The sequence below is a fragment of the Gossypium hirsutum genome, chromosome A12, assembly GCF_007990345.1.
Source record: "Gossypium hirsutum isolate 1008001.06 chromosome A12, Gossypium_hirsutum_v2.1, whole genome shotgun sequence".
Lineage (NCBI taxonomy): Eukaryota > Viridiplantae > Streptophyta > Magnoliopsida > Malvales > Malvaceae > Gossypium > Gossypium hirsutum.
Genome location: NC_053435.1, coordinates 82448627 through 82463074, shown reverse-complemented (window position 1 = coordinate 82463074; position 14448 = coordinate 82448627). Strand labels below are relative to the sequence as shown.

Genomic DNA, 14448 nt, shown 5'->3' with positions numbered 1-14448 from the left:
TTATAGTTTCAAATTAATGGTTTGTACACGTTACTTCAATTTCGTATTTACTATCTGTTCAACAGCCAATCAGTAGCCCCTCAAAACTTGTAATATATCCCCCACTCCCTTCTCACAAATTGGTTTTGATTATATTACAAACTTTAAACGAAGGTTAATCATGGTCACAAATTGGATTTGAGAAATATCAAAATCTTTAATTACAATATGTGACGTGATAATTATTTATCTCATCTCTTAATTATATGGTCGAAGGTTCAATCTCACAAGAATGGAGTACATTTTGTGCCCAACCAATTTTTTTGAAAAATACACATGAATTAATTATTGTTGTCGACAATGAATATGCTAATTTCAATAAAAAACTACAATAGTTATCTCTTTCATCAAATAAATTATGATTTTATATTTAATCAGTTAGAAACTTAAAAATTTTATTTTTTTGGACTAGATAATTTTTTTTATAGAAATTGAAGTGCCAAATTTTAAAGTTTTGTATGAAAATACTTGAATTGAATTATTTTTTTAAGAGAGTAAAATACATTTTTTAACTTAATTAAAAGGATAAAATTGATTAAATACAATTATTATATATATACAATGATAGGTGGTTAAATTTTTTTTTGGTACATCTTATATATATTTTACGATCTATATTTAGAGTTGACAATTGTCCGTTTTAATAATATTGTCTCTAAAATTTAAACTCTATTTTTTTTATAAGAGTAGAATGTATATTATCGTTATTAGTAAAATTATTATAATATTTTATAATATATCATCAATCATGATGCACGTGGATGCATCGTACATATATTATGATATATAAATTAGTCATATTGAATCTATTAAATTTAACTAAAAATAGTTACCCATTGCATTTCACCGAAACTAAAAAAGAGCAAAAAAAAAAACATTAGAACAATTAAGAATATTGAAAAGACAGAAAACCCCACAGCCTACCGCCAACGGCAAATGTCCCCACAGCCAGCGACCCAACCAGGTCACTTTTCATATCAAATACTTCACATGCAAATTAAATTGATGATGATGCCACATTGGTACAGTTAGACGACAACAATATCAAGCAAAAGATACCTTGACCGGATACTTTTCAATTTCATTCTTCCATGGATTGCCCCTTGATTCCGCCATGGGAGTCGACCTAAGAGCTCTCCACACAGCACTGTTACACTTAAAACCCGACCCGAATGCTATCTGCCATACCCGATCACCATCCGAGACACGACCTTTAGCTTCTGTGTAAGCCAATTCATACCATAACGAACTACTCGATGTGTTCCCGAATCTATATAAAGTCATCCTTGATGGTTCCATATGCCAATCTGTTAACTGTAGATTCTTCTGTAATTCATCTAATACTGCTCTTCCACCGGCATGGATACAAAAATGGTCAAAAGCAAGCTTAAAATCGGGTATATAAGGAATTACTTTGGCTTTCAAAATCTTCTTTCTAACAAGGGTGACAAAGAACATGAACTGTTCTTTAAATGGTAAAACAAGAGGACCTAAAGTAGTGATGTTCGTTTTCAAAGCCTCACCGGCGACAGCCATTAATTCACGAGCTAATGAAACACCGATGATTCCTTTGTCATCTTCTCTTTGATAAACACAGTTGTAATGTTTATCATCAGCACCTTTATGGGTTCGAACCACGTGAACAAGTTGGTACTTTGAACGAGACTTATCCCGTGGTTTGTTCGATAACAACACGGCGGCTCCGCCCATTCGGAATATACAATTGCATAACAACATAGACCTGTCGTTGCCAAAATACCAGTTTAATGTAATGTTTTCAGTGCTTAACACTAAAGCGTACGTGTTGGGGTTTGATTGAAGAAGGTTTTTAGCTAAATCGATTGATATAAGACCAGCACTACACCCCATTCCACCAAGATTATAGCTGTTGATGTTTGTACGTAGCTTGTAATGGTTTACAATCATGGAGGATAACGATGGTGTTGGATTAAACAAGCTGCAATTCACTATAAGGATACCAATTTCCTTCGGGTCAACTCCGGTTTTTGCAAAAAGTTCATCGACGGCTCCGAACATGACAGTTTCCGCTTCAGCTCGAGCTTCTTCCATACACAGATTCGGCGGTGTTGACGTTATCCCTCTCGGGAAATATGTTTCGTCGCCTAAACCGGACCGGGTCGATATCCTTCTTTGAAACTGAAGTGTTTCCTCCGTGAAAGCACCGCTATCTTCCGTCATCTTCAAAAACGAGTCGACCGACATTTTACGATCGTCTTCCGGTTTGTAACAAGCAAAGTCGACAAGATAAACCGGTCTGGAGCGTTTCGCGTAGTAGAGACCGAACAAGAAGAATAAGATTAACGAACCAGCTAGCCTCGTTGCAGCATCAATGCTTTCTAACCGAAGGGCTTGGTTAGTCCATAACTCGGAAACCCCGTCAAGTTTCAGACCGGTGAACTGAACCGCCGTGACGACGAACAACGGTACGATTAAAGCAAACATAAGCACGGTGGCGGGATTACATGAATAGCCATAACCTAACTTCACATATTTAAGTTTTACAGATTGTAAGAAATCAGGCAACCGTTTACGGATCTTGATGACGGCGGAGGATGAGTCTTTGAACGCCATTTCCGCCGTCAACCGCTCTTTATCCATCTCTATGCTATCCCTATCCATAGTTTTTTGTGTGTGTGGCTATTAAGCAAATATGAAACTAAAATCAGCTAAAAAGAAAAAATATAAGCTGTGAAACCCTGAGGAACAGGGAAGATAGACCACTAGAATTAAATACAACAATAACTACAAGAAAAGAAAAGAAAGGAAAGTTGGAAGGAAATGGAGTTTTGAATTAATGGTGGGTAGTTCCAATAAAGGATAGATAGTTCAACCACCATTAGAATCCATGTACTATGGGATTAATACTCCCAAAAACAAATTTATAAATAAAATAATGATGATTAAGACAATTTAAAGATTTAATGTAAAAACCAATCTTTATCTGGTGCATTAGTAAAGAAGGAATTCATGTTTGAAATTGGGAAATGATATTTATCATGGCCAAATAGAGGAAGGGAAGGAAGAAGGAGAGAGGGGGGGGAGGGGGTCTGCTAGTGAGATTTGTACACACCATGTGAGGTTGCTTCCAAGAAAGTTCAAAAGGATAAATCTTTTTATAGTTCCTTTTGGGTTTGCATTATGGGGTCCTGGTTATTGCCAGAAAATGAAAGAAGATTGGGTCCAACTGGTCTTTAAAAGCCTGCGGTGGAGTAATTAGAAGGTCAAATGAGAGAGAGAAGCGGAAAGTTGTTGGTTTGGGGGGGGGGGGATGGGCGGGTGGAATTTAGGTGACTTGCTAATGAAAGAATAATAAATTGAGGCCCAAAGGGTCAAAGAAGGTTGCGGCTAACCTTCCAAGTTTCCTAGAAAAGAAATATTGGACTTGCCGGGTTACCCGCCCGGTTTATACGGGGTAGGTTTTGAATTTATGGTTTATGAATCCGGCTGGTCTTCTCCGATTGAAATTATATTGAAGCTAAAAAAATGGGTAAGAGAGAGATCTCAAACAAAAATGAATAATACGAACTCCCGAATCAAACTGCTCTTGCCAATGGTATTGTACAAAAAGATGACCTAACGATTCATTGCCACACCGTCACAAAAGGATATTCCCATGTCACACCTAATACGTTTCGATTTTAGTAGTAAGTAGTGAATTATCTGTCAACCCAGTCTATGGTATAATGACAAAAGATTTCATGTGAAGAAAGTATCGATTAATTGTAACACTCCCATACTCAACTCGGTTGTCGAGTCAAGATTTTGAGATGTTACATTTATTGTCGAAACAACTACTGAAAAATTCAAATAATTTATTATATTATTTAATTAATGTAGATCATTAACTAATTTTTAGTAATAATTGAATTTACGATAGAACTAATTATGAGTTATAAGAGTTCATTAAAACATCTACAATTGATCAAAAGTCAAATTGTAAAGTTCATAAAGATTTTTGAACTGTCGTCCCGACGTTGGGGTTTCCACGTCGTGACATGGCGAACTTGTCGTTGTGACGTCGTCTCCATTTTCCTATAAGTTCCACACTTTATTTTTATTATTTGAACCATATTCATATGCCATAACTGCCATAAAAATTAGTTTACCCACTTTATGTATATTTCATATTTATTTTTAAACTATGCCAATTAATTTAATTCTGTAATAGCCCAAAATTGGGTCTAGTTGGAACAGAGGTTTCGGGACCACAAAATCTGAGATAAAAATAATTATTTTATGATTATTTTGAGGTCTATGATATGATTGCATGATTGTGTGAAAATTTCGTGAAGAAATTCTATGCATAAAGTGCTCAATTTGAAGTTAGGGACTAAATTGAATAAGTTGCAAAACTTGTATTCTAGAAGTTTCTAGTATGAAATTGCTTTGAAATATTAATTAGGAGGTCTTAAATAGAAATTTGACCAATTTCTAAGTGATGGACAAAAATTGGACATGGATGGAATTTTTGAAAGTTTAGTAAGGAAGGGCATTTTGGTCATTTGGTAATTAAAAGAAATAAAAAGGGAAAATAAAGCCAAAATTTACTCATCTTTTTCATGGAGGCCGAAATTAGCATGGGGGAAACCATGGCTAGGGTTTTCAAGCTTTCCAAGCTCAATAGTAAGTCTGTTCTAACCCCGTTTTTCAAGTTCTTTACGTTTTTAGAATCCCGGTAATTTGATTAAGCTTATTCTAGCAATAATTTAAGCTAGGGTTCATATTTGGAAAAATACCTGTAACGCCCCTTTACCCGAGACCGTCGCCGGAGTCGAGCACGAGGCATTACTAAACTTATTTGAGCACTTAAACAAATTCGGACAAGCTATCCAATTGCGTCATAGTTGCTTAAAAATTCATATCTCGAGTTACGAAACTCAAAATCAAATTCTGTAAATTTTTCCTTAAACTAGACTCATATATCTATCTACTAATTTTTTTTACAATTTTTGGTCAGGCCAATTAGTACAGTTTATTAGTTAAAGTCTCCCCTGTTTTAGGGTTTGACTGCTCTGACCTCTGTGTATTACGAATCAGATATCTCCCTGTACAGAGTTTCAATGACTATTCCGTTTGTTTCTAATAAAACTAGACTCAATAAGGAATCTGTACATTTAAAGCATAACTTCTAATTATATTTGTACAATTTATGGTGAATTCCCAAAGTCAGAATAGGGGATCCAGAAATCGCTCTGGCCCTGTTTCACAAAAATTTAAACTTCTCATAAAATATAACTCATATACCTGTTTTGTTCCATCCATATGAAAATAGACTAATTATTCTTCAATTCCATATTTTATTCATCATCTAATTGTATCTCTACTATTTTTAATGATTTTTCAAACTCACATCACTGCTGCTATCTGAATCTATTTTATGGTAAATTTTGCCTATTTCATAGTTTCCATGGATTAGCTAGCAATTTAGCATACATAACACCAAATATGATCATGATTAGCCATTCCAATGGCTAATCATTACCAAGCATTTCCATACCACTCAATATCCATATCATAAGACCATATACACAAAATGATTATAATGCTATACATGCCATACTCAAAATATACAAGCCATTATGCCAAGATGGTATACGGATAGTGTGAGTGGGCCTCCGACTGTTCCCGATTTCCGAGCTGGCTTGTCAAAACTACAAGGAATGAAAAGGAGGGAGTAAGCATAAATGCTTAGTAAGTCCATATGAAATTAATAAGCAATTACCAACATGCTTTTAAGATAAAACACCACAATTGTACAATTATACATACTCAGCTTAAACTATTTTATCGAGATACATTTACTAAATAATTTATTTCTGGAGCTACGGAACTTCAAATTAAGTTCCGTTAATTTTCCTTGAAACTAGATTCATATACCTTTCTGCCATAAAATTTCCAGAATTTTTGGTTTAGCCATTTAGTACAATTTCTAATGATTTTCTAAAATTAGAACAGGGGATCTCGAAGTCATTCAGACTCTGTCTCACAACAATTTAAATATCTCATAACATAAAATCCAATTGCATGTACCATTTCCTCTATATGAAACTAGACTCATCAGGCTTTAATCTCATATTTTACTCAGCCCGTAACTCAATTTCCACAATTTATGGTGAACTTCAAAAGTTACACTACTGCAGTAACCCAAAACTGCCAAGGCCATATTTATTCATTCACCACTATTATTCACTAAATCCATACAATATCATTTCATCCATCATGGTAAGAACACATAATTATGCTTCATAAGCATAGATCCATAATCTCAATGTCATCAAGTATCAAGAACTTATTCCAAATCGTGTCATTTTCATAGTATTCACCAATTCTTAATATTTTCGGGCCATTTTACATTTTCGTTCATAATCAAATTAGGGAACGATTACGGAATTGAGTACCTCATTATCACAATGCCATAGTAAAACTATGGTCTTGCACATAGTCACATATCACATACCGAAGCCATAGCCCAGCCATGGTCTTACACGGATCACGTATCACACTGATGCCATATCCCAGATATGGTCTTATACAGTAGCACATATCACATTTCTCCGAAGCCATAGCCCAGCTATGGTCTTATACGGAAATCACATTTCACATGTTGCCATGGTCCAACCATGGTCTTTTCCGTCAATTCTTCTTAGCCACTGAATGAAAGTACTCAAGTCCCTTGTTCCATTTAATTTGTACTTTTATTCAAATATCATTTTACAATTATCACGGTTTAATGACATTTTATATGCAATAATATACTATATCATTCATGAAATTTTCATTTCAAAACATTAAATTACACACTGCATTATTGAAAATCATATGAACTTACCTCGATTAAAATATTAGCAATCGAGCCTATTCCTCGTAAACTTTATTTTTCCCTCGATCACGACTTGAATCTCGTTTCTCTTGATCTATAATATAAATTATTTCTACTCATTAGCATTTATTTGATTTCTATTTCACTTCACAATTTATGCTGTTCAAATTTCAAAATTGCACTTTTACCCCAAAATATATAGTTTTTACAATTTAGTCCCTACTCAATTCACCCATAAATTGAACTAATTTTTCTCAATTAACTCTTTATTTTATCATTATAAACTATTTCACAACCTTTGATATTCTAAATTTCAACACCAACATCTAATTCACAATTTTTTTCACAATTAGGTCCTAAATACCATTTTCTATCAAAATGACTTAATAAAACAACCTTAATATGAAATTAGAACTTAAATTTCATAATAATTCATCATATACTGCCCTTACTCAGCCAAGGTAACTTCCAATTTCACCCACCAAATCAAAAACTAATGAATTAGATGATTGGACCTAATTGTAAAAGTCACAAAAACATAAAAATTACTAAGAAAAAGTAAAAATTGAACTTACATGGTGCAAAAATATGAAAAACCAGCATAGGAGACCTACTACGGCGTTTTTGGCTGAGAAAGATGAAGAAATGTCTAGATTTTTCAATTACATCATTATTTAATTACTAACTTTTATGCTATTTCCAATTTTGCCCCTTGTTCACATTGTTTTCTTGCTTATTTCATACCCAAAACGTCCAGCCATTAACCTTTGGGTCTAATTGCTCTTTAAATCCATCTTTTTAAATACTTAAGCTATTTAATCGCATCTCACAAATTTTGCACTTAGTTCAATTTAGTCCTTTTTACCTAATTAATTACCGAAACCTTAAAATTTCTTGACGAAACTTTAATACTAACTTATTTACACTCCATAAATATTTCTAAAAATATTTATGGCTCGGTTTATGAATTCGAGGTCTCAATACCTCGTTTTTATTCCGTTTTATCTACAACTTCCTATACTACATAATTTCATTTAATATCCAAATGACCAAAATGCCCTTACTACTAAACTTTCCAAAAATTCCATCCATGTCCAATTTTTGTCCATAGACTTACAAATTGGTCAAATTGCTCTGTAAGGACCTCTAATTAATAATCTAATTCAATTTTATGCAAAATGCCTCTAGAACACAAGTTTTGCAATTTATTCAATTTAGTCCCTAATTTCAAATTAAGCACTTTATGCATAGAATTTCTTCATGAAATTTTCACACAATCTTGCAATCATATCATATCATAGACCTCAAAATAATTATAAAAAAAAATTCTTTCTATCTCAGATTTGTGGTCTCAAAACTACTATTCCGACTAGGCCCAAAATCAGGATATTACAATACCCATAGGTGAAATGTGTTTATTTTGCTGTTTTATGATAGAATATGAGGTTTTAGATTATGTTAGACAACTTGTGCTACTCGGTTTTGAGTGAAAACGAGTAAAAGGGCTTAATCGGTAAAAATACCTAATAGTCATAAGTATATGTTAGAGTGAGAATTTGATGTTTCCATAGAAGGGAAAAGTGATCAGCATGTCATAAAACATAAGAATAAGGGGTGAAGTTTAATTCCCGAGCCTAGGGGCAAAAGTGTAAATATGCAAAAGTTTAGGGGCACAATTGTAATTTTTCCAAAGTTTGAGTTAAGGACTGTTTTGAATAGTACATTAATTAAATAAGTAAAATATGATGTTTTAGATCCCAGAAAATGAGATTTGAACCTAGAATGAGAGAAAAACCGAAAATTGGGAAAGTTGGTAAAATGATCGTTTTAGTATCGAGGTAAGTTCATATGTATAATAAGCATTAATTTATGCATGTTTCAATGTAAAATTGATATATTTATTATAATTTTCGAGGTGTTGAAAGTATGTAAGTTGGTATGATAATAATACAGCAATAATGCTGTAATTTATATTTGAAAGTTAAATTTAGTGAATTAATTGAATTATGTTAAATTAAATGATTAAGGTGCCAAGTTTATGAATTGATTTAAAAATATGTCTATGGTACATGAAGTGCATTGAATTATCATACATAAATGTGATTTCTATGATTATGGATATTATGGGAAATTGTAAGTTCATATGATTTTTAATAAGGCAATGTGTAATTTAATGTTATTGCCTTGATATTAAATGAGATGTAAGTTTATATGTCAGCAATACATCAATATTACTTGTATTATGATATTTTATAATAATATTGGAAATATATTTGTGGATAATTACTTGATTGGTGAAATTGTTGGAAAAGAGAGAGAAATCCCGGTTGAACCTTCGGAAAGATTGGATGATACAGATAGTATGTAGCTAGGTCACATGTATGGTGCTGAGTGCACATCATGTGTACAAGAGAGCTACAAGACATTATGATGTAGCTAGGTCGCATAGGTGATACTATGTGTACACCATGTAGACAAGAGAGCTACGGGATATATGTAGCTAGGTCGCATACGTGGCTCCAGGTGAAGGACACCATGTAGACAAGAGAGCTACGAGATAAATTGGCTAGGTCACATGGGTGGTACTGAGTGTTCACCATGTGTATAAGAGAGCCGAACTCTATGATGGGTGGAGCTATGTTCTGAAACCACCAAGTATCGAGGATTGATCCGAAGTGTTCAACGGGAGACTCTCTATGTATTGCTTTGTGAGTTTTGCTATGAATAAGTGCATGAACTTGGTTATGTGAATGATGTGTTTATTAAGTGACCAAGATATGGTAAGATTATAAACAAGTAAGTTATACATGAGGATGATTTTATGGTGACCTTGTGATCATGGGCCTATACTTGTGATGTATGAAATGTGGTGAAAATAATTTGTGATATGTATGTTAAAATGAGGTTAATACAAAGAAAGTGTGAAAGAGTGAATTAGCAATAAAACTGTTTTGGACAGTAGTAGTGACGTGATTTTGAAAAATCACCAAAAATAGTAGAAATTGAATCAGAGATTGAATGAGATATTAAATTAAAGCTTAATGAGTCTATTTTCATATAAAAGAAACAGAGCAAGAAAAGGAGTTCTATATTTTGATATATTTATGTTTTTGTGAGACTGGTTCAGAATGATTACGTGATCCCCTGTTTTGACTTTGGAAAATCACAAAATTTTGGATAAAAATAATTAGAGGCTTAAAATTATATTTTTAAAATCCGTAATGAGTTTATTTTCAATATAAATCAACAAGAACATTATCCGATTTCTGTATTGTGAGATAATTAATTTTTAGTGAAGAGAGGTCAGAACTATCAGAATGTGAAACAGGGGAAATTTTAATGAATAAACTGTACTAATTGGCTGAACCAAAAATTATGAAAATTTTATGGTGCAAAAATATGTGAGTCTAGTTTCAGGGGAAATTTACGGATCTTAATTTGGAGCTCTGTACCTCACCTCGAATTATAAATAAGTAAGTGACTATGACTTGTGTAGACAGTTTGATGTGAGCATTTATTAGTAAATTGTGAAATCGTACTTACAAGAATGCTATATACATTAAGGATGTGGAATGGAGAGGAGGAGGAGGAAAATAAATATATGTGGAATACATGGAAACTATGGCATATGAAATATTGATATAATGAAATAAATGATATGTGTTTATAAGAAAACAGAAAGAGAATGATATGTATCATGACATATATATATATGACTAGTCTCAATGTAATGCTTGTAGGCTATGGAGTTGAATTAAAATGTTTTAGGCAAACATGTTATTTGCACATCTAAATTGTGGTATTTTATAAAGATATGATCTAGTTTTAAATATGAATGCTTGATGATTAAGCTGAAGATATTTGGTAAGATGATAATCTTGGTATAAATGTATAAGTGGTACTATAATAAACAAGGTAAAATGAGTATGAGAGACACATGTATGATGATATACAAATGCTATGTTTGTGGTTTAATTGAGAATATTTAATCATTAAATGAATACCATGTTATATGCTTTTGATGTTGTATAAGTGTGTAAGAGATTAAGATTGACCAAAGCTTGGAAAATAGCCTAGGTATATTCCACACAGGCAGAGACACGATCATGTATCTCAGCCGTGTATGGAACATGACTTTGGGACACGGGCGTGTGGAGCCTTAAAGCATGAAATTTCCAAGATTTTCGTAAGTTCTCGGTTTAGTCCCGAACCATTTCTAAAGTATGTTTTGGGCTTCGTAGACTCAAATAAGGGACTGTGTAAGTGAATGAACGTTTTGAAATATGAATGAAATTCTATGGCCCGTATTTTAGTTTAATGTTTGTATGTTTGTCCGTTAACGCCTCGTACCTTATCCCGGCCTCGGGTACGGGTAAGGGGTGTTACAAATTCTTCATAAAAATTTAACAAAGAATTCAATATCACATCAGTTAACAATTATTTACATATTATTTTATCAATTTGTTTAAAACATACTCATATGTATTAATCATTCCATCACCTACAACCATTTCAAAACATTTCGAATTCATCTTCTTATATTCATATATTTTTTCTCTTCTTCTCCATTCCACATCCTTTATATATATATTTGTTAGAATCTTTAGTTTTTAGTGTATAACATGCTTATATGTAACATTATTTATAATTCTACTATTTACTTATGTGTTCATATCAAAACTGTCCACTTGAGTCGTAGTTACTAAATTAATTATATCTTGAGCTATAGAATTTAAAATTAAGATTCGTTTGATGTTTTTGAAACTAGACTCAAATATCTTTTTACTGTAAAAATTTAAGAATTTATAATTTAGCCAATAAGTACAGTAAATTCTACAAATTTGTCTCTGTTCTGCTGCTTGACAGCTTCGACCTTTCTTTACTAAAAATTAATTATCTCTTAGTATAGGGTTTAGATGATGTTTCTGTTTATTTCTTTTGAAAATAGACTCATTAAAAATTTAAAAATATAAATTTAAACCCCTAATATTTTTTTTAAGTTTTTGATGATTTTTCAAATCAGAACAAGGGAACCCGAAATCAATCTGACATTGTCTCACAAAAATTCATATATCTCATAATATGAAATTCTTTTGCTTACACCGTTTTTTCTATGTAAAACTAGACTAAATAGACTTTAATTTCATACTTTAATTTAGTAAATTTTTGGTAAATTTTCAAAGTTAGACTACTGCTGCTGCCCAAAACTGTTTTAGTGCAAAATGTTGATAACCAAGTTTATAACATCCTCCTTTCCTTTCTTTACAATATTTCTCATCACTTCCTCTTATTTCCCTTCACTAAAATATTAAGAACATAAAACCTTATATAAGAAAATTATACTTTAACATCAATTTCATGTTTTTTTCAATAATATCAAACTTAAAAATATATTAAAATCTTGATGTTCTTACCTTGTCCTATTGATTTCAAACTTTAACTTGATTTTCTCTCTCCTTCAACTTCCATTTTCTTGAATCCAAGGTGATTTTCTTGTTCTCCATAGTCTCCTTATCACATTTCTCTCTTGGTGATTATGAAAATTCCTTGAAATTCTAGGTGAAAATGGTGGATTTTTTATAGAAAGACCAAATTGTAAAGACAATAAAGTTTTATTCCTCTCTCTCCCTCACTGATCCTTTCTTTTCTTTTTTTCTTCATCTTTCTCTCCTTTTATACTAGCTATTTATAATAAAATATTAGTAAAATATCTCATTAAAATATTAATAAAATAATATTTATCTAATTAAATAATTATAAAATATCATCAAAATATCTCTAACATCATCATTGCCTTCTAGAGTTCTCTCTCTTTCTAATTGACCATTTTTGCCTTCTATGATCTTTTAAAATTCTATCCTTAAATCATCACTTAATTTGGTAAAATTATAATTTAGCCCATTATACTTTTTTTCGCTTATTTAATTTGGTCATTATTAATCCATTTTCCTTAATTTCTAGATCCTTCTACCTTTAAGATATTTGCACTATTGACCTTTCACTTCAACTTTTTCATATTTATACTTATGCAACAAAACTTTTCACATATTTACAATTTAGTTCATTCCTTAATTTAATACATTATGTCTTGCTTCTTGATTTAATTTTCTTTTGATATCTTGCAACTTTTGTTTTCATGATCTTATACTTTTTTTTTGCTAAGATTTTATCTCATATTATTTTCTACAAAAGGGGGTTTTGATGATGTTATGGCATGTATATACAAAACCAGAATGATGAGCATGTAAGACATGCTAATGAACAACAACAGAAACAAATGGCATGGAAGTCTATGCTCTACAGAACAGATTTCTTAAACATTTTAAAAACACATCAGTTTGACATGAAATCACATGCATGGTTATATAATAGATTCAGAGATACAATTTAACGTAATCATACATCATACAAACATATACAGACATAGCGAACCAAAACTTACCATCAAAACTACCAGTATCATAACATGCAAACATACATATTACAAATACCCTAAACACTTCAACATGGAAGCATATTCACCTATATCTTGTTTTCAGGTCTCAATTAAGTGGTACGAACCCTAAGGATAGGCTAAATACAGTTCACAAAACAAAACGACCTAGAAAGGGAATTTCAAAAAATGGGCAAAGTTAGCCCATGTGGCCCATACGACCTCACAGAACGCTCGTGTGGCTCACGTGGCCCAATTAGCCCAAACCGTATGACACACACTGCCTGTCAAACGGTCCTGTGGCGTAAACAGTCCCAAATTCTGACTTTTGCCAATAGCTTTTTTCTCGAGTTTTCGTTACACACTTGATTTGATTTAAATATGAAAGCGACCACGAATTTGCAATACCTAAAAACGATAATTAATCGCTCAAATCAGCCACGATTCCACAATTTAATCAAATATTTCGCTCGATCACAACACAAATAAATACATTACTAAATCGAAAGTCGAACACCCAAGTATTCAAACACTTACCCAAACTTCTACAACAACTCCTAATATAACTAATTTGCAAAAGGAGAGTTTCGAATCTCACTATCATCACCTAACAATATAAATTCATTGCAAAAAAAATTAAACTCAAGCCACACCCCAATTAATCAATTCACCCATTAACGAAAAACCCTTAAAAAAAAAACTTACACACGACTACGCAAAAGATTGAGAACGGAAGATGATAGAACAAGCCTCAACCACAACAAAAGGCACAAGAGAAATATAAATCAAATAGTAACAGTACCAGAACAAAGAAATGCTAGCAGCCCTCGGTTAAGAAAAGAAGAATAGGGAAGAAAAAAAGAAAAAAAAGGAAATAAAAATAAATAAATAATAACTTGCGATTAAGGTTGGGAACCAACAACTGAACGTGGAATAAGGTTTTAGAATAACAATAAATTAATAAATTAATAATCAAAAGATTATTAACTAACCAAATTTTAAGTAGCTTTAATAAAATCCAAACTTGTCCATAGAAGTGACATTGAAATTGACATAAAATTATTTCCACTCAATTAGCAGGTTCATTTTTGTCATCAATTGAACAAAATATTATTTATACCAGAGGATCAAAAAT

At 32.1% G+C, this 14448-nt stretch overlaps 1 protein-coding gene across 1 annotated transcript; it reads right to left on the bottom strand.

Moving 5' to 3' along the window:
- Window positions 1-853: 853 nt before the first annotated feature.
- On the bottom strand, window positions 854-3126 carry LOC107923297 (3-ketoacyl-CoA synthase 1). Its single transcript, XM_016853505.2, has one exon. The coding sequence runs from the start codon at window positions 2677-2679 to the stop codon at window positions 1084-1086; it is 1596 nt and encodes a 531-aa protein (XP_016708994.2). The 5' UTR covers window positions 2680-3126; the 3' UTR covers window positions 854-1083.
- Between the last annotated feature and the right edge of the window lie 11322 nt (window positions 3127-14448).

Excerpts from the sequence above, each read along its gene's own strand:
- LOC107923297 (XM_016853505.2), bottom strand. The coding sequence starts at position 2,679 with ATGGATAGGGATAGCATAGAGATGGATAAAGAGCGGTTGACGGCGGAA.